Source organism: Coregonus clupeaformis, chromosome 23 (genome assembly GCF_020615455.1).
Source record: "Coregonus clupeaformis isolate EN_2021a chromosome 23, ASM2061545v1, whole genome shotgun sequence".
Lineage (NCBI taxonomy): Eukaryota > Metazoa > Chordata > Actinopteri > Salmoniformes > Salmonidae > Coregonus > Coregonus clupeaformis.
Window position 1 is genome coordinate 38,424,678 of NC_059214.1, and position 20,092 is coordinate 38,444,769.

At 43.6% G+C, this 20,092-nt stretch overlaps 1 protein-coding gene across 1 annotated transcript; it reads left to right on the plus strand.

Annotated features, from left to right (window-relative positions):
* Positions 1–11: 11 nt before the first annotated feature.
* On the plus strand, positions 12–16,885 carry LOC121536986 (TGF-beta receptor type-2-like). The gene is made up of 10 exons (XM_041844687.2): positions 12–197; positions 9,502–9,652; positions 12,539–12,741; positions 13,295–13,458; positions 13,737–13,991; positions 14,082–14,258; positions 14,604–14,855; positions 15,156–15,297; positions 15,439–15,566; positions 16,009–16,885. The coding sequence occupies exons 1-10, from the start codon at positions 149–151 to the stop codon at positions 16,270–16,272; spliced, it is 1,785 nt and encodes a 594-aa protein (XP_041700621.1). The 5' UTR covers positions 12–148; the 3' UTR covers positions 16,273–16,885.
* The last annotated feature ends 3,207 nt before the right edge of the window (positions 16,886–20,092 follow it).

A 20,092-nucleotide genomic window follows, 5' to 3' on the forward strand; every position in this document is an offset into this window, starting at 1 on the left:
AAAGCCCCGAGCCCAACCAGTTGTTTCACTGAATACGACTTCAATAAGCTAAATGAACGTCTATCTTACTACTCACGTTCCCAAATACATTGACAGATACAGCGCGACCACGACGTTTTAATCAGGTTTACATTTGTATGTTAATATTATGGGGTGCTGGAGATTCTCGGCAGTGAATATTGTTCTTCTGTCTTTCTGTAAGTATTTTTTTATTCGCTTACTCACTCCGTATTCACTTTTAAGTGTTCAGTGTCCATTGTTTCTTCAATCTGGTGAAGTTGTGAAGGGGGAGGGGGATCAAATGTTTATTCAAGGGAGGTTCTGGTCGTGTAAAACAGACGCTCAAAACTTCTATTTATGAAATGCGACTTTTAGTTTTCTTGTCCATTCTTCAGTGGAAAAGTGACTTCGGTGTAATTTTCTCAATATCATATATGTGACGGAATAGCCTAATTAAAAAATAAATAAGTCAATAACTGTCATTTCTTTCTTTCTTTCTTTCTTTCTTTCTTTCTTTCTTTCTTTCTTTCTTTCTTTCTTTCTTTCTTTCTTTCTTTCTTTCTTTCTGTTGATTTGTTTTAATCCAAAAAATGTATTCACTGTAGCTAGGCTATATGTGATTTATTAAACCAGTAGTTTTACCTCATGTAACATACGTGCTCGACCTAGGTACTGTCCAACTAAATGATGTCGTGACAGTCACCTAAACTCAATCAATAGTAGGAAGAGACCTAAGAACATCTGAAGGCACATAATAAAATTGAAATGACTGAATGATCCAAGTCATCCAATCTGGTGAACAATATATTTCTGACACTTGACAGTTCTTTAGCTATTCCTGTTATTTATTATCAGCAGATTTTGAATGTTTAGAATATAATTTCACTTGAAAGCACATATTGTTTACTCTCATGTTCAGTGTTGCCACTATTAAGAGAATCTGAAGTAAACTAAATTAACTCTAACATTTGTCTCAAACAATTTCCCACAACCATTTCTGAAATTATTTTATTATGAAGTCAATAAGCTACAACAACAACTCACAAACATTAGGGTTATTTTATTTCATTACATAAAAACATATGAAACATTTTGCTCAAACCCGGCTTGATCATTACATCAATGTGTGTAACTTTGAATCAAAATAAAAAAAAACGAGTTAATTAGAACCAGAGTGTCAGTAATGATGAAAAGATGCAATAGAACTTTGATGCAATGTGACCACATACATTTTTTTTACTGCTGCCATCTGTAATGGAAATTTCCAAACAGGAAATCGATTCTAAGGCTCAATTATCCATGCTGCATGCAAACAGGGGCACTTCTCCTCAGGGAATACAAGATTGAAGCATAGATTGAGGAGGAGTTCGGAGCTCATGTAGGCACTGTATATCGAGAAGTAGGGAAACTTCTCACTTCGCCCATTTTCAGTGTGTCCTCTAGAGGACTTAAAAAGTTGCACATTTACTACTTACAAGTTATTTTGACGAAGCAAAGTGACACAATACATAGATAAAATGTAGGTTGAGGAGGAGCACAGAGGTCATGTAAGTACTATAGAGGTAATGGTGAACTTCTCACATGTTATGAAGAAAATTAATCCCGGGCTATAGCACCAACTAAAAACTAATTGACATTCACGCTACAGAACTTAGTAAGAGTTGAACAAGTCTTCTTTTGAATTGTGTATGTATTTAACTTCTCACATGTGTGCGCTCTTGGGGACATAACAAGTTGCATACTTACTACTTGCTGGTGATATTCAGTGATATTGAGGGAGCGAAGTAACACAGAGCACAATGAGTGCTGTGGCATGATGAGCTTTGTGTTGTGTTCTCTAGCCTGACCTTCCATCATCCCACATCAGCCCACAATGACAAGATTGTGATGACCTAAGCAGGCGAAAATAAGATGCAGAAATCCCCTTCATTCTCCACCCCCCTCCTCCTTCTCTCTGTGCCCAGCTTGTGATGGCCACTGGGGACACACACTGACCCCTGTGTGTTCTTTTAGCCTCTGTCTGCATACCAAATGTCACCCTATTCCCAACATAGTGCACTACTTTTGACCAGAGCCCTATGCCAAATGTAGTGCACACTGCACTATATAGGGAATAAGGTGCCATTTGGGACAAAACTTTTCTGTACTTTATTGAAAAGGCTCCCAAGATCGCTAGGCCTGGTTGGCAAGGGTTGCACAGCTCTCATTGAGGAGAAAAGAACGATTCAACAGATTCAAAACAGATACAGTGGCTTTTCATTGCTGGGTATGAGATAATAATCCTTTTAAAAATGACAACAGTGAATACTATGACCTCCGGCTCGGGTCAACCCTCTTCTTGGTTTAGCTTCTTATTCTCATCCTTTGGCTCCAAAAGGGTTCTTCAGCTGTCCCCATAGGATAACCCTTTTTGGTTCCAGGTAGAACTATTTTTAGTTCCAGGCAGAACCCTTTTGGGTTCCATGTAGAACCCTCTGTAGAAAGCACTCTACATGGAACACAAAAGCATTCTACCTGGAATGAAAAGCGTTCAACTTGGAATCAAAAAGGGTTCTTCAAATGGTCCTCTTATGGAGACAGCCGAAGAATCCTTTAAAGTTCTAGATAGCACCTTTTTTTCTAAGAGTGCACAATAAGATGGCAACAATAAGATGCTTCACTTGGACTTGTAGGTCAGAGAAATGTATGTAATGCAATTTTCATATCTCTATCTCATGTATTTTTATTTTGATGCTATGAATATTGACTAACTGATTGTGTTGTGCTTATTAAGGTCCAGTTTTAAGACTGGACTAAATCACATCATTTGATTGTTAGAACTACAGTACCTGACTGCGTAAACTTTATTTATTGTTTGAGACTAGGTGGGGTCCCTCAAAGGGACATACGTTCAGTATGCCTGGGTAATTTAATTGTGTTCTTGTCTATTGTATCAGGAAATACTTTCCTTTTGAGTCCTGTGGAGAGGGATTTCAGCATGCTGCATCAATAATAGGGAGATTGGTTGGTGTAGAATGGGCCAACTAGTGGCCTGGTTTGGTTACTACGCTTGGTGGGGGTCAGCTGAGATTCTGTCACTTATAAAACTATAAGGCTGACTGCTTTGAAGCAAGCTTTTTCGCTTGGTCAGGTGAACTTTGCACAAACATGGACTATAGGACGACATCAATATGTTTTCTTCTGGCCAAGGGGACAAAATAAATGAGAGTGCAGATGGGAATAATATTTTATTTGGGAGTTTTGTTTTTCTTATTTACCCATAACAGGCAATCTGTTGTATGTTTTGGTGTTGTCTGATCTTCTACAAGCGAGATCAAGACACTATTCAGAAAAGATTTGACCCTATATAGGTTACATTTTTACAGAACTGATAAGTTACAGTATGTATTTGATCTTTTTAGAACCATCAAACGTTCAGCTCTCCCGCTGTGTCTGTGTTTTCTCATAGAAATAGAATCACAGATCCACCCATTACAGACCGATTGACTTGCATTTGGATGCCAATTCTAGTCATTCTATTTCTATGGGTAAACTGATAGGGAACCAGGGAGAGTTAGTTGAGACCTGAGGCTGAAACTGAAAAGCAAATAAATGCAGCCAACATCCCCGGGCCTCCCGGCTGTAAGCACACAGCAGAGCAGTTGGATTTCCCATAAGACACACACAAAAAAGACACAAAGGGGCTGAGCTTCAAACTTGGCTCAGGCCGAAACTTCTGGCTTCAATTTATTTCTGGAGCAGTCACTGCTGATTTTAATTAGTTGAAAGTTTACGTTGAAAGTTTTTGCTTAGCCAGCCTTTTAGTTTTTCTTTTTCTTTTTTCTTCCCCCTTTCTCCTTTGTCTTTTTTTTTTTTGTGTGTGTGTGTGTGTGTGTGTATATATATTTTGTTGGTTGGCATTGGCCAACATCTGGAAGCCTTTGTGAAATATGTGTACAGCCTCTTTTAATGTTTGCATAGTTTTGTTAGATCACCATCCCTCTGGGAGTGAAAAAATCCCTCATCATCTGGCTTTAATCAGCCATTAATATTGTTGTGATGTGGCAACACAGCACAGGGAGGGGACGGCAGATACAAGATGCGTGGGAAGGAACGCTCACAATACTTTCTAAAGCCTGAGACCAGCCACCCGGACAGCTGATGAAACTGTGGGTTTGCACAACCTAATAATTTCTGCACAAACTGTCAGAAACCGTCTCGGAGAAGCTCATCTGCATGCTCGTCGTCCTTACCAGGATCTTGACCTGAGTGCAGTTCGGCGTCGTAACCAACTTCGATGGCCACTGGGATGCTGGAGAAGTGTGCTCTTCACAGATGAATCCCGGTTTGAACTGTACCGGGCAGATGGCAGACAGCGTGTATGGCGTCATGTGGGCGAGTGGTTTGCTGGTGGGGTTATGGTATGGGCAGGAATAAGCTACGGAAAATGAACACAGTTGCATTTTATCGATGGCAATTTAAATGCACAGAGATACCGTGACGAGATCCTGAGGCCCATTGTCATGCCATTCATCCGCTGCCATCACCTCATGTTTCAGCATGATAATACACGGTCCCATATTGCAAGGATCTGTACACAATTCCTGGAAGCTGAACACTTCCCAGTTCTTCTATGGCCTGCATACTCAGACACGTCAACCATTGAGCAAGTTTGGGATGCTCTGGATCGATGTGTACGACTGCGTGTTCCAGTTCCCGCCAATATCCAGCAACTTCGCACATCCATCGAAGAGGAGTGGGACAACATTCCACAGGCCACAATCAACAGCCTGATCAACTCTATGCAAAGGAGATGTGTCGTGCTGCATGAGGTAAATGGTGGTCACACCAGATACTGACTGGTTTTCTGATCCACATCCCTACCTTTTTTAAAAAGGTATCTGTGACCAACAGATGCACATCTGTATTCCCAGTCATGTGAAATCCATAGATAAGGACCTAATTTATTTATTTAAATTGACTGATTTCCTTATATGAACTGTAACTCAGTAAAATCTTTGAAATTGTTGCATGTTGCGTTTAATATTTTTGTTCAGTGTAGTAACCAGTAACTACTGAAGCTTCAGCTTCCAGCTGTTCTTGGTAGGCCTGCTACTGGTGGGGATTGAACAATGCATTGCATGTGGTTTGGAAGCTGCCTCAAAGTACATATGAGGCACCGAATAAAACAACCCCCATGTCTGCAGACCTTCACACTTAATGGATATCCTATCCCAGTCCTTGGCTGCAAGCATTTGGGATGCACACCTCCCCTTCACTAGATGAACCAGAGCGGAGTCTGCAACCTATCTAATGTAGCTTGTCACAATAAAGAGGGTGTGCTCTAAACAAAATAACATTTGGCAGATTGGTGTCCTAAGAGCCATATACAGTACACATGTAAAGTATAGGCCAAGGGCTCGATTCAATCCGTAATGCTGAAGATCTACAGTTGAAGTCGGAAGTTTACATACACTTACTGTAGGTTGGAGTCATTAAAACTTGTTTTTCAATCACTCCATACATTTCTTGTTAACAAACTATAGTTTTGGCAAGTCGGTTAGGACATCTACTTTGTGCCTGACACAAGTAATTTTTCCAACAATTGTTTACAGACAGATTATTTCACTTATAATTTACTGTATCACAATTCCAGTGAGTCAGAAGTTTACATACACTAAGTTCACTGTGCCTTTAAACAGCTTGGAAAATTCCAGAAAATGATGTCATGGCTTTAGAAGCTTCTGATAGGCAAATTGACATAATTTGAGTCAATTGGAGGTGTACCTGTGGATGTATTTCAAGGCCTACCTTCACACTCAGTGCCTCTTTGCTTGACGTCATGGGAAAAATCAAAAGAAATCAGCCAAGACCTCAGAAATAAAATTGTAGACCTCCACATGTCTGGTTCATCCTTGGGGCAATTTCCAAACGCCTGACGGTACCACGTTCATCTGTACAAACAATAGCATGCAAGTATAAACACCATGGGTGTCACGATCGTCGTAGGAGTGAGTAGACCAATGCGCAGCGTGTTGAGCGAACATCATACTTTATTATATTAAAGCACAAAAACCAAAACAATAAACGACTCGTGAAGTCCACAGTGACAAAGACCGACAAGGAACAAAAACCCACAAACCCAAAGTGAAACAGACAGTTAAATATGGCTCCCAATCAGAGACAACCAGCAAACAGCTGACACTCGTTGCCTCTGATTGGGAGTCACTCAGACCAACCTAGAAATAAACACAACAGAACTACCAACATAGAAATAAACACATAGAATGAACACACCCTGGCTCCACATAATGAGTCCCAGAGCCAGGGTGTGACAGTACCCCCCCCTAAAGGCGCAGACTGCGACCGCGCCTCAACTAAACAAAACAGGGGAGGGCTGGGCGGGCATACCTCCTCGGCGGCGGTTCTGGCTCCGGCCTTGACCACCACCCTCCAATACACCCCCCATAGTGCCCCTGGTCCAGTCTGTCGACTCGCACCCCTGGCTTGGTGCGTGGAGGAGGAACGGGCCTTACCAGGCTGACTTCTCGCACCCCTGGCTTAGTGCGAGTGGCAGGAACAGGCCGGACCGGGCTGGCGACGCGCACCGTAGGTTTGGTGCGAGTGGCAGGAACAGGCCGGGTCGGGCTGGCGACGCGCACCGTAGGTTTGGTGCGAGTGGCAGGAACAGGCCGGACCGGGCTGGCGACGCGCACCGTAGGGTTTAGTGCGTGGAGCAGGGACAGGCCGGGCTGGGCTGTCGACGCACACAGTAGGCTTGGTGCGTGGAGCAGGGACAGGCCGGGCTGGGCTGTCGACGCACACCGTAGGCTTGGTGCGGGTGGCAGGAACAGGCCGGGTCGGGCTGGCGACGCGCACCGTAGACTTGGTGCGGGTGGCAGGAACAGGCCGGACCGGGCTGGCGACGCGCACCGTAGGTTTAGTGCGTGGAGCAGGGACAGGCCGGGCTGGGCTGTCGACGCACACCGTAGGCTTGGTGCGTGGAGCAGGGACAGGCCGGGCTGGGCTGTCGACGCACACCGTAGGCTTGGTGCGTGGAGCAGGGACAGGCCGGGCTGGGCTGTCGACGCACACCGTAGGCTTGGTGCGTGGAGCAGGGACAGGCCGGACTGGGCTGGCGACGCACACCGTAGGCTTGGTGCGTGGAGCAGGAACAGGCCGGGCAGGGCTGGTGACGCACCCCGTAGGCTTGGTGCGTGGAGCAGGAACAGGCCGGGCTGGGCTGGCGACGCACACCGTAGGCTTGGTGCGTGGAGCAGGAACAGGCCGGGCAGGGCTGGCGACGCACACCGTAGGCTTGGTGCGTGGAGCAGGGACAGGCCGGACTGGGCTGGCGACGCACACCGTAGGCTTGGTGCGTGGAGCAGGGACAGGCCGAACCGGGCTGTGGAGATGGATAGGAGGCCTGGAGTGAATAGCGGCCACCACCCGTCCTGGCTGAATGCCTACCCTCACACACTCTGTGTGAGGCATCCGCACAGGACGTACAGGGCGGTGTACCCCTGGCCTGGTGGCCTTCTGGATCCGCCCCCTTTTCTCCTCCGTCAGCCCCGTCGTCCATGCCGTGTGCCCCCCCCTAAAAAATTTCTGGGGTTGCCTCACGACCGTCCGACGACGACCCTGATCACGCTGTAGCTCCTCTCTACGGCGCGCCTCCACCGTCTCACTCCATGGCCGGCGATCCATCCCGGCTAGGATTTCCTCCCAGGTCCAGGACTTTGCCCACCTGGGCCATCGCCAGCCTCTCCATCTCCTTTCCTGGCGCTTCCTCCCATGACCAGGCTGCCTGCTCCTGGACACGCTGCTTGGTCCTTGTATGGTGGGTTTTTCTGTCACGATCGTCGTAGGAGTGAGTAGACCAATGCGCAGCGTGTTGAGCGAACATCATACTTTATTATATTAAAGCACAAAAACCAAAACAATAAACGACTCGTGAAGTCCACAGTGACAAAGACCGACAAGGAACAAAAACCCACAAACCCAAAGTGAAACAGACAGTTAAATATGGCTCCCAATCAGAGACAACCAGCAAACAGCTGACACTCGTTGCCTCTGATTGGGAGTCACTCAGACCAACCTAGAAATAAACACAACAGAACTACCAACATAGAAATAAACACATAGAATGAACACACCCTGGCTCCACATAATGAGTCCCAGAGCCAGGGTGTGACAATGGGACCACGCAGCCGTCATACAGCTCAGGAAGGAGACGCGTTCTGTCTCCTAGAGATGAATGTACTTTGGTGCAAAAAGTGCAGATCAATCCCAGAACAACAGCAAAGGACCTTGTGAAGATGCTGGAGGAAACAGGTACAAAAGTATCTATATCCACAGTAAAACGAGTCCTATATTGACATAACCTGAAAGGCCGCTCAGCAAGGAAGAAGCCACTGCTCCAAAACCGCCATAAAAAAGCCAGAGTACGGTTTGCAACTGCACATGGGGACAAAGATTGTAATTTTTTGAGAAATGTCCTCTGGTCTGATTAAACAAAAATATAACTGTTTGGCCATAATGACCATCGTTGTGTTTGGAGGAAAAAGGGGGATGATTGCAATCCGAAGAACACCATCCCAACCGTGAAGCACGGGGGTGGCAGCATCATGCTTTGGGGGTGCTTTGCTGCAGGAGGGACTGGTGCACTTCACAAAATAGATGGCATCATGAGGAAGGAAAATTATGTGGATATATTGAAGCAACATCTCAAGACATCAGTCAGGAAGTTAAAGCTTGGTCGCAAATGGGTCTTCCAAATGGACAATGACCCCAAGCATACTTACAAAGTTGTGGAAAAATGGCTTATGGACAACAAAGTCAAGGTGTTAGATTGGCCATCACAAAGCCCTGACCTCAATCCTATACAAAATGTGTGGACAGAACCGAAAAAGTGTGTGCGAGCAAGGAGGCCTACAAACCTGATTCAGTTACACCAGCTCTGTCAGGAGGAATGGACCAAAATTCACCCAATTTATTGTGGGAAGCTTGTTGAAGGCTACCCAAAACATTTGACCCAGGTGAAACAATTTAAAGGCAATGCTACCAAATACTAATTGAGTGTATGTAAACTTCTGACCCACTGGGAATGTGATGAAATAAATAAAAGCTGAAATAAATAATTCTCTCTACTATTATTCTGACATTTCACATTCTTAAAATAAAGTGGTGATCCTAACTGACCTAAGACAGGGAATTTTACTATGATTAAATGTCAGGAGTTGTGAAAAACTGAGTTTAAATGCATTTGGCTAAGGTGTATGTAAACTTCCGACTTCAACTGTATGCTCCAGCACAAAATAAATTTAAAGGCAATGTTCCTGTGTAAACGCTGCATTATGTCGGCTCAATCAGAATTTACCTTTACATTTCAATAGCGCTAAAATGCTAAACTTCGGCGACACGCATTGAATCGAGCCCCTAGTCTATGGTTCTGTTTTGTGCCAGTAATTTTATTCAAATCCAGAAGTGATTTGTTCTGATTAGTGTGTGTGTATTCCACAGGTCTTCCCATCCTCTCCTTCACACACATCAGTACCAACCTGTGTAAGTGGTGTGACTACTCCAGCCCTATCTGTGAGGACAGTGTGTGTTACACCAACTGTTCCCTCTCCTCCTTCTGTACTCTGACTGAAGAGATCTGCATTGCAATATGGTAAGTGTGAAGGTTTTCATCAAAGGACTATCACCCAAGTTCAAGTTTATTTGCCATATACAATATAATAAATGAGTCTTTCGCACCAGAGCTCTTGCTCTCACATTAAAAACAGCAAAAACATTCAAATATACATACAGTGGGGGGAAAAAATATTTAGTCAGCCATCAATTGTGCATGTTCTCCCACTTAAAAAGATGAGAGAGGCCTGTAATTTTCATCATAGGTACACGTCAACTATGACAGACAAATTGAGGGAAAAAAATTGTAGGATTTTTAATGAATTTATTTGCAAATTATGGTGGAAAATAAGTATTTGGTCACCTACAAACAAGCAAGATTTCTGGCTCTCACAGACCTGTAACTTCTTCTTTAAGAGGCTCCTCTGTCCTCCACTCGTTACCTGTATTAATGGCACCTGTTTGAACTTGTTATCAGTATAAATGACACCTGTCCACAACCTCAAACAGTCACACTCCAAACTCCACTATGGCCAAGACCAAAGAGCTGTCAAAGGACACCAGAAACAAAATTGTAGACCTGCACCAGGCTGGGAAGACTGAATCTGCAATAGGTAAGCAGCTTGGTTTGAAGAAATCAACTGTGGGAGCAATTATTAGGAAATGGAAGACATACAAGACCACTGATAATCTCCCTCGATCTGGGGCTCCACGCAAGATCTCACCCCGTGGGGTCAAAATGAACACAAGAACGGTGAGCAAAAATCCCAGAACCACACGGGGGGACCTAGTGAATGACCTGCAGAGAGCTGGGACCAAAGTAACAAAGCCTACCATCAGTAACACACTACGCCGCCAGGGACTCAAATCCTGCAGTGCCAGACGTGTCCCCCTGCTTAAGCCAGTACATGTCCAGGCCCGTCTGAAGTTTGCTAGAGTGCATTTGGATGATCCAGAAGAGGATTGGGAGAATGTCATATGGTCAGATGAAACCAAAATAGAACATTTGGTAAAAACTCAACTCGTCGTGTTTGGAGGACAAAGAATGCTGAGTTGCATCCAAAGAACACCATACCTACTGTGAAGCATGGGGGTGGAAACATCATGCTTTGTGGCTGTTTTTCTGCAAAGGGACCAGGACGACTGATCCGTGTAAAGGAAAGAATGAATGGGGCCATGTATCGTGAGATTTTGAGTGAAAACCTCCTTCCATCAGCAAGGGCATTGAAGATGAAACGTGGCTGGGTCTTTCAGCATGACAATGATCCCAAACACACCGCCCGGGCAACGAAGGAAGCATTTCAAGGTCCTGGAGTGGCCTAGCCAGTCTCCAGATCTCAACCCCATGGAAAATCTTTGGAGGGAGTTGAAAGTCCGTGTTGCCCAGCGACAGCCCCAAAACATCACTGCTCTAGAGGAGATCTGCATGGAGGAATGGGCAAAAATACCAGCAACAGTGTGTGAAAACCTTGTGAAGACTTACAGAAAATGTTTGACCTGTGTCATTGCCAACAAAGGGTATATAACAAAGTATTGAGAAACTTTTGTTATTGACCAAATACTTATTTTCCACCATAATTTGCAAATAAATTCATAAAAAATCCTACAATGTGATTTTTATGGATTTTTTTTTCTAATTTTGTCTGTCATAGTTGACGTGTACCTATGATGAAAATTACAGGCCTCTCTCATCTTTTTAAGTGGGAGAACTTGCACAATTGGTGGCTGACTAAATACTTTTTTTCTACTAATGTTGATCTGGTTTAGCTGATAGCTTCCCATTCTATCAAATATATTTTGACAAGATATATTTCCCAATATACTCGCTCACTGGACTGTTATGCTCCTCTACTACAATAATTATCCTCATCATGACAATAATTCTTGAACTCTCAGTAAACAGGATACATAGTTGATCCAAATGTTTGTATGTGTATCCCAGACAAAACAAATGTTGCTCCTAAATATTAATTGAGTTTCTTTAATGAACAATACTGCTAAGAAATGATGATGAGTGGCAAGTGTGGTGAGTGGGGTATTTGCTATGTTTGCGATGAGGAGGACAAAGTTCATTGTGGCTTTGTTTGAATGTTGCTCACCGTCTGGTATGCTGGGCCCTAGTGGTCAAACCGCTACAGCAGGGAGGGCCCCCTATTCAAGTTTTACTTAGGGCCCCAAAAAGGCTAGGTCCGGATCTGACTGCATGTGTGGGTATGGATGTCGGAATGTAGACCCGCGAGCCACTGTGGCCCATCAAGATGAGTTCAGATTTTTTGTGGCCCCCACTCCCATCAAAGTTGCCCATCCTTGCTCTACAGTAATAAAGAGAGGGTCTTAGATCCCAAAGTAGTGCACTTTATAAGGAATAGTGTGCCATTTGGTACACATTCTTGATCTTAGTTTCTCCCCTCGTAGCCCAGAGTGGTTGTTTCTAGGAAGTATCTACTGACCTCTGAATGACAGAGGGTTTGTCACAAATGGCACCCTATTCCCTATATAGTGCCCTACTTTTGACCAGAGCACTATGAGCATGTCATTTGGGACCCCTCCAAATTGAAAAAGACTGGTGTTATTGAGACTGGTGTTGTTGTTGGCAGGATACAAAGGCAGATTGGATTGACCATTTGTAAAATAAAAACTTCCAATCCACTCTAGCAAATACATACATAACCAATCCAAACAAAACCACAAAAGTAAAAAGTCAACTATAGGCTTTCCCAGAGACATTTTCCTATTGGAAAATGTCTAATTAAGTTCAGTTTACTAGTTTGATAAGTCACTTTATGATTGATCTGTGGAAATGTAAGTAATTAACTTTGTGTGTGTGCGTGCATGTAAGTAATTAACTTTGTGTGTGTGCGTGCATGTGAGTGTATGAGTGCGTGTACAGCTTTAACGTCTGTTAGTGTCTGCATCTGTGTCCCAGGCGGAAGGACAATGAGAGTATGAGTGTGAAGACGTTATGCCACCAGCCCCAGCAGCCCCTGGAGAACATCATGTTGTCAAACTACTCCTCCAACGAGTGTGTGATGGCTCCTCAGCCCTCTGAGGATGGGGTCCTGTTCGTTTGTGGCTGCCTGGGAGAACACGAGTGCAACGATAAGCTTATATTCGACAAGGGCTCCAATGGTAACAGCACTTGTTTTACTCTAGATCCAGGCACAGTGTACAGTACATGGTGCAACCAGAACATTTTAATTTGAAAGGGATTAATTTACAATTGTCTATTAATGTACTCCTGAGTGGCGCAGTGGTCTAAGGCACTGCATCGCAGTGCTAACTGTGCCACTAGATCCTGGTTCGAATCCAGGCTCTGTCGCAGCCGGCCGCGACCGGGAGACTCATGGGCGGCGCACAATTGGCCCAGCGTCGTCCGGTGTAGGGGAGGGAATGGCCGGCAGGGATGCAGCTCAGTTGATAGAGCATGGTGTTTGCAATGCCAGGGTTGTGTGTTCGATTCCCACGGGGGGCCAGTATAAAAAAATATGTATTCACTAACTGTAAGTCGCTCTGGATAAGAGCGTCTGCTAAATGACTAAAATGTAAATGTAAATGTAATAAAAAATGCAACGTGAGGAAAAAATAGACATTTATAATGTAAATACAAAATGTAGTAGTAATGTATACTAACCTATGATCCGATTCCATGTTGTCTTCACTGTGTTTTTAACTGTGTCCTCAGGTTTTTCCAAGCTCAAGAGTAAAGATGTGATCCCAGTGGTGGTGATCAGCCTGGTCCCTCCCTTTTTAGTGGCTATCATCGCTACCATGGCTTTCTACCTGTACCGTACCAGACAGCCCGGCAAGCAGCCCAAAGACTGGGCTCCCAAACGCACACACTACCAGGTAGGTGGATATACCAGGTATGGGAAAATATAGGCAGAGTCCCAAATGGCACCCTATTCCCTACAACATAGTGCACTAATTTTGACCGGAACCCATAGGTCCCTGGTCAAAAGTAGTGCAGTATATAGGGAATAGGGTGCCATTTGGGACACTGCCATAACCGACTGGAAGCTACAGTACATTACTGTTTGTGAAAAGGTGTAAAGTAATCCCTTATGGGATGGGTAGCTAAAGGCCACTTGATACGTAACTAAAAATATACTGAATTAATTCACCAGGCCTTGGACATCCCAGAGGGACTAAGTGGGGAGGCCATCACCGGCGGTGAGGACTGCCATTACAAGCTGTCAGCCATCAATAGCGACGCTACATCTGACATGTCTCCCGTCCGGGCCCATAACTTCAACCCCAACACAGAGCAGCTACCCATCCAGCTAGAAGCCTTGGTGGGGAAGGGGAGGTTTGCTGAGGTGTGGCGGGCCAGGCTTCACCACCAGGCAGCTGGTTCTCAGTATGAGACGGTGGCAGTGAAGGTGACGTGTCCCTCCCCATTTTTTCCTGTAGTGTTTTGTGTCATTTTCATGTGATATAACATTTTGAATAAATGTTTATTTGATTTAAAGATCTTCCCGTCTGTGGAGTATGTGTCCTGGAGCAACGAGAGGGCCATCTTCTCTGACGCCAACCTGGAGCATGACAACGTGGTTCAATTCCTGACAGCAGAGGAGCGAGGGCCCTCCGGCTCCCCTCAGAGGCAGTACTGGCTGGTCATGGCCTACCACGGCCTGGGAAACCTACAGGTTAGTTTGATTTTGCTTTGTTTTGTTTATTGCTAGGTTGATTAAGTGTATATTGTTGTGTAACTCAGTTGGTAGAGCATGGCGTTTGCAACACCAAGGTTGTGGGTTCGATTCCCACGGGGGGCCAGTATGAAAATGTATGCACTCACTAACTGTAAGTCGCTCTGGATAAGAGCGTCTGCTAAATGACTGAAATGTAAAATGTTATATGGTGCAGTAGAAGACTAGAAAAGATAACTAGTACATTTTATTGTACATACAATTTCATAAAAATGTTGTCAAATAATCCTGTGCGGGATGGGTCACTAAATGTGTCATTCATGAATTCATTAATTAATTCATTAGGACTTCCTGGCGGGCCATGTGTTGAGCTGGGCTGAGCTGTGTGCTATGGCTGGGTCGGTGGCTCGAGGATTGGCCCACCTCCACAGTGACACCACCCCCTGTGGGATCCCCAAGGTGCCGGTGGCCCACCGTGATCTGAAGAGCAGCAACATCGTGGTGAAGAGCCGTAGAGAGTGTGCCCTCTGTGACTTTGGTCTGGCTCTGAGGCTGGACCTCTCCCTCACCGTGGATGACTTTGCCAACAGTGGCCAGGTAAGGTGGAACAGGTGAAATGCCCAGGGAACCTGTATCAGTGTTCCACTCTAGCTACAGCAACTAAGCAGTAGGCCTACGCATGCTGCCTTCTGACATAACTACAAGTATCTGAGAGAATTATTATGGAAAATTACCACATATTAAATTGTAGAGTCCTGGTTGAATGCCCCCTTGTATAAAAATTATGCTATATGAATGAAATGGTATTATAAAGCCGTGCTAAAACCAGAATGAATCAGCAGGCCCCTCATATATTGTTTATTTGTTTAAGCTACTGTCACTGTCCTTGTTGTCCAGGTGGGTACAGCTCGCTACATGGCCCCTGAGGTGTTGGAGTCCAGAGTGAATCTGGAGGATCTGGAGGCCTTTAAACAGATGGATGTCTACTCCATGGCCCTGGTCCTCTGGGAAATGGTGTCCCGCTGCGAAGTCATAGGAGGTACAATAAGCTATTATTTTATGGGCCGATTCAGGTGTAAATGTTCGTAATTCAGACTTTGATGAAAGTAGCATAGTCTATAAATGTAGAATAGATGATAAATAACAAAGGATTTACAGTGTGTTTCCTGTATTTTCATAGAGGTTAAGAGTTATGAGCTGCCGTTTGGCTCTAAGGTGTGTGACCAGCCGTGTGTGGACAGCATGAGGGACCTGGTCCTGAGGGACAGAGGCAGACCTGAGATACCCACCAGCTGGAAAACACATCAGGTAAACTGTGTGTTTGCGGGCATGCGCACGTGAGAGCGTGGTGAGGGAACTGGGTAGTCAGCACTTCTTGACAATGCAGCTTTTAAAGGCAATGTTACCGTGTTCGCTGAGATCACATTCAAGGTAAACCCTGCAGATGTCGGCTCAATTGGAAATTACGTTTAAATGTGAAGCGTGCTACAGCACGGTTTCAGATTGAATCCCAGCTTGAATGATAACATATGATAACAGTTAACAATCACATCAATCATAAATAAAAGCTCTGGTTGTGAACAGGTTTGGGGTCAATTCTATTCCAATTCAGCCAATACAGAAAGTAAACCGATAGAAGTAAATATACATTTTCCGTTTACTTCCTGTATTAACTAAATAGAAATGGAAATGAACCCAACCCTGGTTGTCAATAATCAAACCTTCCTGGTTTTGCTCTTCTCTACTGCAGGGGATGAATCTGCTATGTGCCACCATCACTGAGTGTTGGGACCATGACCCAGAGGCCAGGCTCACAGCCCACTGTGTGTTGGAGCGCTTTGGAAGTCTAGAAGAGGAGATGGAGCAGGGGGGGTTAGACGCTGTCAACAACAGCCAGGAGTGTCCTCCCTTTGACACCTCCCCTGACTCCACCGGCTGTGATGTGGACACTCTGGCCCCTGAAACAGACACAGAGAGGACCCTCATCCCTGGGAAGATAGGTGAGATATTATAAGGAGGACTTAAACTCGATCACCAAAAAGAGACACATTTTTGTATGATAGATTGAAGGCACTCTACCCTACGAACAAAGAGGAAAAGAGACACATTTTTGTATGATAGATTGTATCATTTGAAGGAGCTGGTCTCCGGATTGATTTTTAATATAGCCTTTATGAAGTGTCTTATGAATGCACTTATGAACTTTTGCCACTGAAGAGATATTATTTCTGCCCCTTGGAAAGTTGTGTGTACAGGATTCAGGGAACAGCGCTAACCAGCAGACCACAAATCATTATCCCAACGTCACTATCACACTGTAACATGTCAATTTTACCAATAACTCAAAAAGCAGATTAGTTTCAAAATCTTAAGTACATACATCCTGTAGTGAATGATGACATGGATTCGTCCTAAATGCAGGTTGAAGTTTATTTTCATGAGTCTTGTCCTTGAGGCAGAACGGAGCTATTTCCTTTTAGATAGGCCAGCTGCAAAGAAAAAAATTGGCTATTATTGAAAAAATTCATGAAAATAAAAATTTGCTTTTTGGCCTTAATTTAAGGTTAGGGTTAGGCATTAGGGTTAGCAGTGTGGTTAGGTTTAAAATCAGATTTTATGACTTTGTGACTGTGCCAGCTAGTAACCACTCTGCAGAGCTGCCTCCAGAACAAGATTCATGACAGAAAAACACTAATTTGCATTCAAAATGGCACCCTATTCCCAACAGAGTGCACTGCTTTTGACCAGATTCATATGGCTCTGCATTATACAGGGAATAGGGTGCCATTTGGGACGTACAAATGTTTATTATTCGCTACAGTATAGATAGCACTAAGTTTTGACAACCTTCATTGGTGTACCAGCTATTTAAATTGGTCCTTGCTCCTATTGGAGATAATTTACTTTACTTTCCAAGAATGATTACTTATGATTAATTATCATTTATTCTTCCAAATGAGCTTTCCATTGCCTTCTCACAGTATGTAGCCTCAAACAGTGGTGTGGTTCTCATCTCCCCTGGTTGTGTCCTAAATGGCACCCTATTTCCTACATACTGTAGTGCACTACTTTTAACCAGCTAGCACAGAGCTGAGAGGTTTGCATTTTTCTAAGGGTTTCATTCTGATTAACCACAAGCTGCTCTGACTGCAAATTGTGAATGTTATGTTATATAGGCTAGAGACCACAACACACAAGCTAGCAGGGAGAAATGCCATTTTTAAGATAAACGAGAACCAAGGAGCTTTTAATGATAATTTGAACTGGTAGCTGTACACAAGTACTTTCTAAGGATACTTTTAGATCCGTTTATAGCTATTGCAAACAACTGCATTGATTGTCAAGACTTGTTTTTCCCACCATGTGAAGTACTTGCTGCCTTCATCTGTTTACTAAGACACATCGTTTATTTGTTTAATTAATTAAAATCTGATCTGGTCTGAGCATTATTAAGAGGAGGGCATGATCTGTCTTTATATACAGTACCAGTCAAAAGTTTGGACACACCTACTCATTCCAGGGTTTTTCTTTATTTGTAATATTTTCTACATTGTAGAATAATAGCGAAGACATCAAAACTATGAAATAACACATATGGAATCATGTAGTAACCAAAAAAGTGTTAAACAAATCAAAATATATTTGAGATTTTTCAATGTAGCCACCCTTTGCCTTGATGACAGCGTTGCACACTCTTGACATTCTCTCAACCAGCTTCACCTGGAATGCTTTTCCAACAGTCTTGAAGGAGTTCCCACATATGCTGAGCACTTGTTGGCTGCTTTTCCTTCACTCTCATCCCAAACCATCTCAATTGGGTTGAGATCGGTTGATTGTGGAGGCCAGGTCATCTGATGCAGCACTCCATCACTCTCCTTCTTGGTCAAATAGCCCTTACACAGCCTGGAGGTGTGTTGGGTCATTGTCCTGTTGAAAAACAAATGATAGTCCCACTAAGCACAAACCAGATGGGATCCGAATCACTGCAGAATGCTGTAGTAGCCATGCTGGTTAAGTGTGCCTTGAATTCTAAATAAATCACAGACAGTGTCACCAGCAAAGCACCCCTTCACCATAACACCTCCTCCTCCATGCCTCACGGTGGGAACCACACATGCGGAGATCATCTGTTCACCTACTCTGTGTCTCACAAAGTCACGGGGGTTGGAACCAAAAATCTCAAATTTGGACTCATCAGACCAAAGGACAGATTTCCACCGGTCTAATGTCCATTGCTCGTGTTTCTTGGCCCAAGCAATTCTCTTCTTCTTATTGGTGTCCTTTAGTAGTGGTTTCTTTGCAGCAATTCGACCATGAAGGCCTGATTATAGCGCTTGATGGTTTTTGCGACTGCACTTGAAGAAACTTTCAAAGTTCTTGAAATGTTCTGGATTGACTGACTTTCATGTCTTAAAGTAATGATGGACTGTCGTTTCTCTTTGCTTATCTTGCCATGATATGGACATGGTCTTTTACCAAATAGGGCTATCTTCTGTATACCACCCCTACCTTGTCACAACACAACTGATTGGCTCAAACGCATTAAGAAGGTAAGAAATTCCACAAATGAACTTTTAACAATGTAAATGTAACAAGGCACACCTGTTAATTGAAATGCATTCCAGGTGACTACCTCATGAAGCTGGTTGAGAGAATGCCAAGAGTGTGCAAAGCTGTCATCAAGGCAAAGTGTGGCTACTTTGAAGAATCTCAAATATAAAATATATTTTGATTTGTTTAAAAAAAATTTGGTTACTACATGATTCCATATGTGTTATTTCATAGTTTTGATGTCTTCACTATTATTCTACAATGTAGAAAATAGTAAAAATAAAGAAAAACCCTGGAATGAGTAGGTGTGTCCAAACTTTTGACTGGTACTGTACATCAGAGAACTCACAGTAAGAGCGACTGCTCTCCCAGACAGCCTGGTATGAGACTCAGATCTACACCAATTCAAGCATTCACTGACTCTCTTGCTTCAAAGGTAATGTTAAAATCTTTCATCACACTAACCATGCGGACTCAATTAATTAACAGGAGTTGGTGTAGATTTGATTAAGCCATTACGAAGATCAATTGATTTTTCTCTGAGAACCAATAAATGTCTGGGAAAGAAGCTCTGTCTAATTGTGAGAGGCATGACACTGACATCCTCTTTGAATCATGAGCTGGGTCATGTTCAATTGGCACAAATGGAAGAAAATAGAGTGAAATGTGAAAGTACTCTCTTAGCCTTTCTTATTGGACAAGTCTATTTTTTTTATTTCCGTTGCCACGGTGTGCTCTAATGAACACAACCCAGGTTCACCCTCTTCCCTTGAGAATGGTCAAGTTTGGGGATGCACAGAGTAAGACCAAAGCCTTAACTATATGGAGAAATGTCTAAGTATGATATTAATGAACTATGCAGAAGACTAAAGAATGATGTTATTGGACTTCTGATGAACAACCACAGATAAAAACAAAATTGTGAACTGGTTCCACAACATGTTACCTATTTTTCTTATAAAATAGTTTATGTATCTGGTCTCTTTTATTTTCTTCCTATTTGTGAGGGGGGAAAAAACACACCACAAAACTGTCATAAAAACACACATGAAAAAGAACAACATCAAACATTCCACTGTCAAGCAGCTTTATTGGTTTGTTGTTCCGGAACCCTTATTTTAAAAGGTTGACATACACGTGTCACAGTATTTCAGTAAGGAGTGCAGATTTAGGCCAGGATTCAATCTGATTGCGCTTCGTCAGTATGTGCCATTTAAAGGTAATTTCCGATTGAGCCAACATATGCAGCATTTACTGTGAATGCGGTCTCCGCAAAGGCGGGA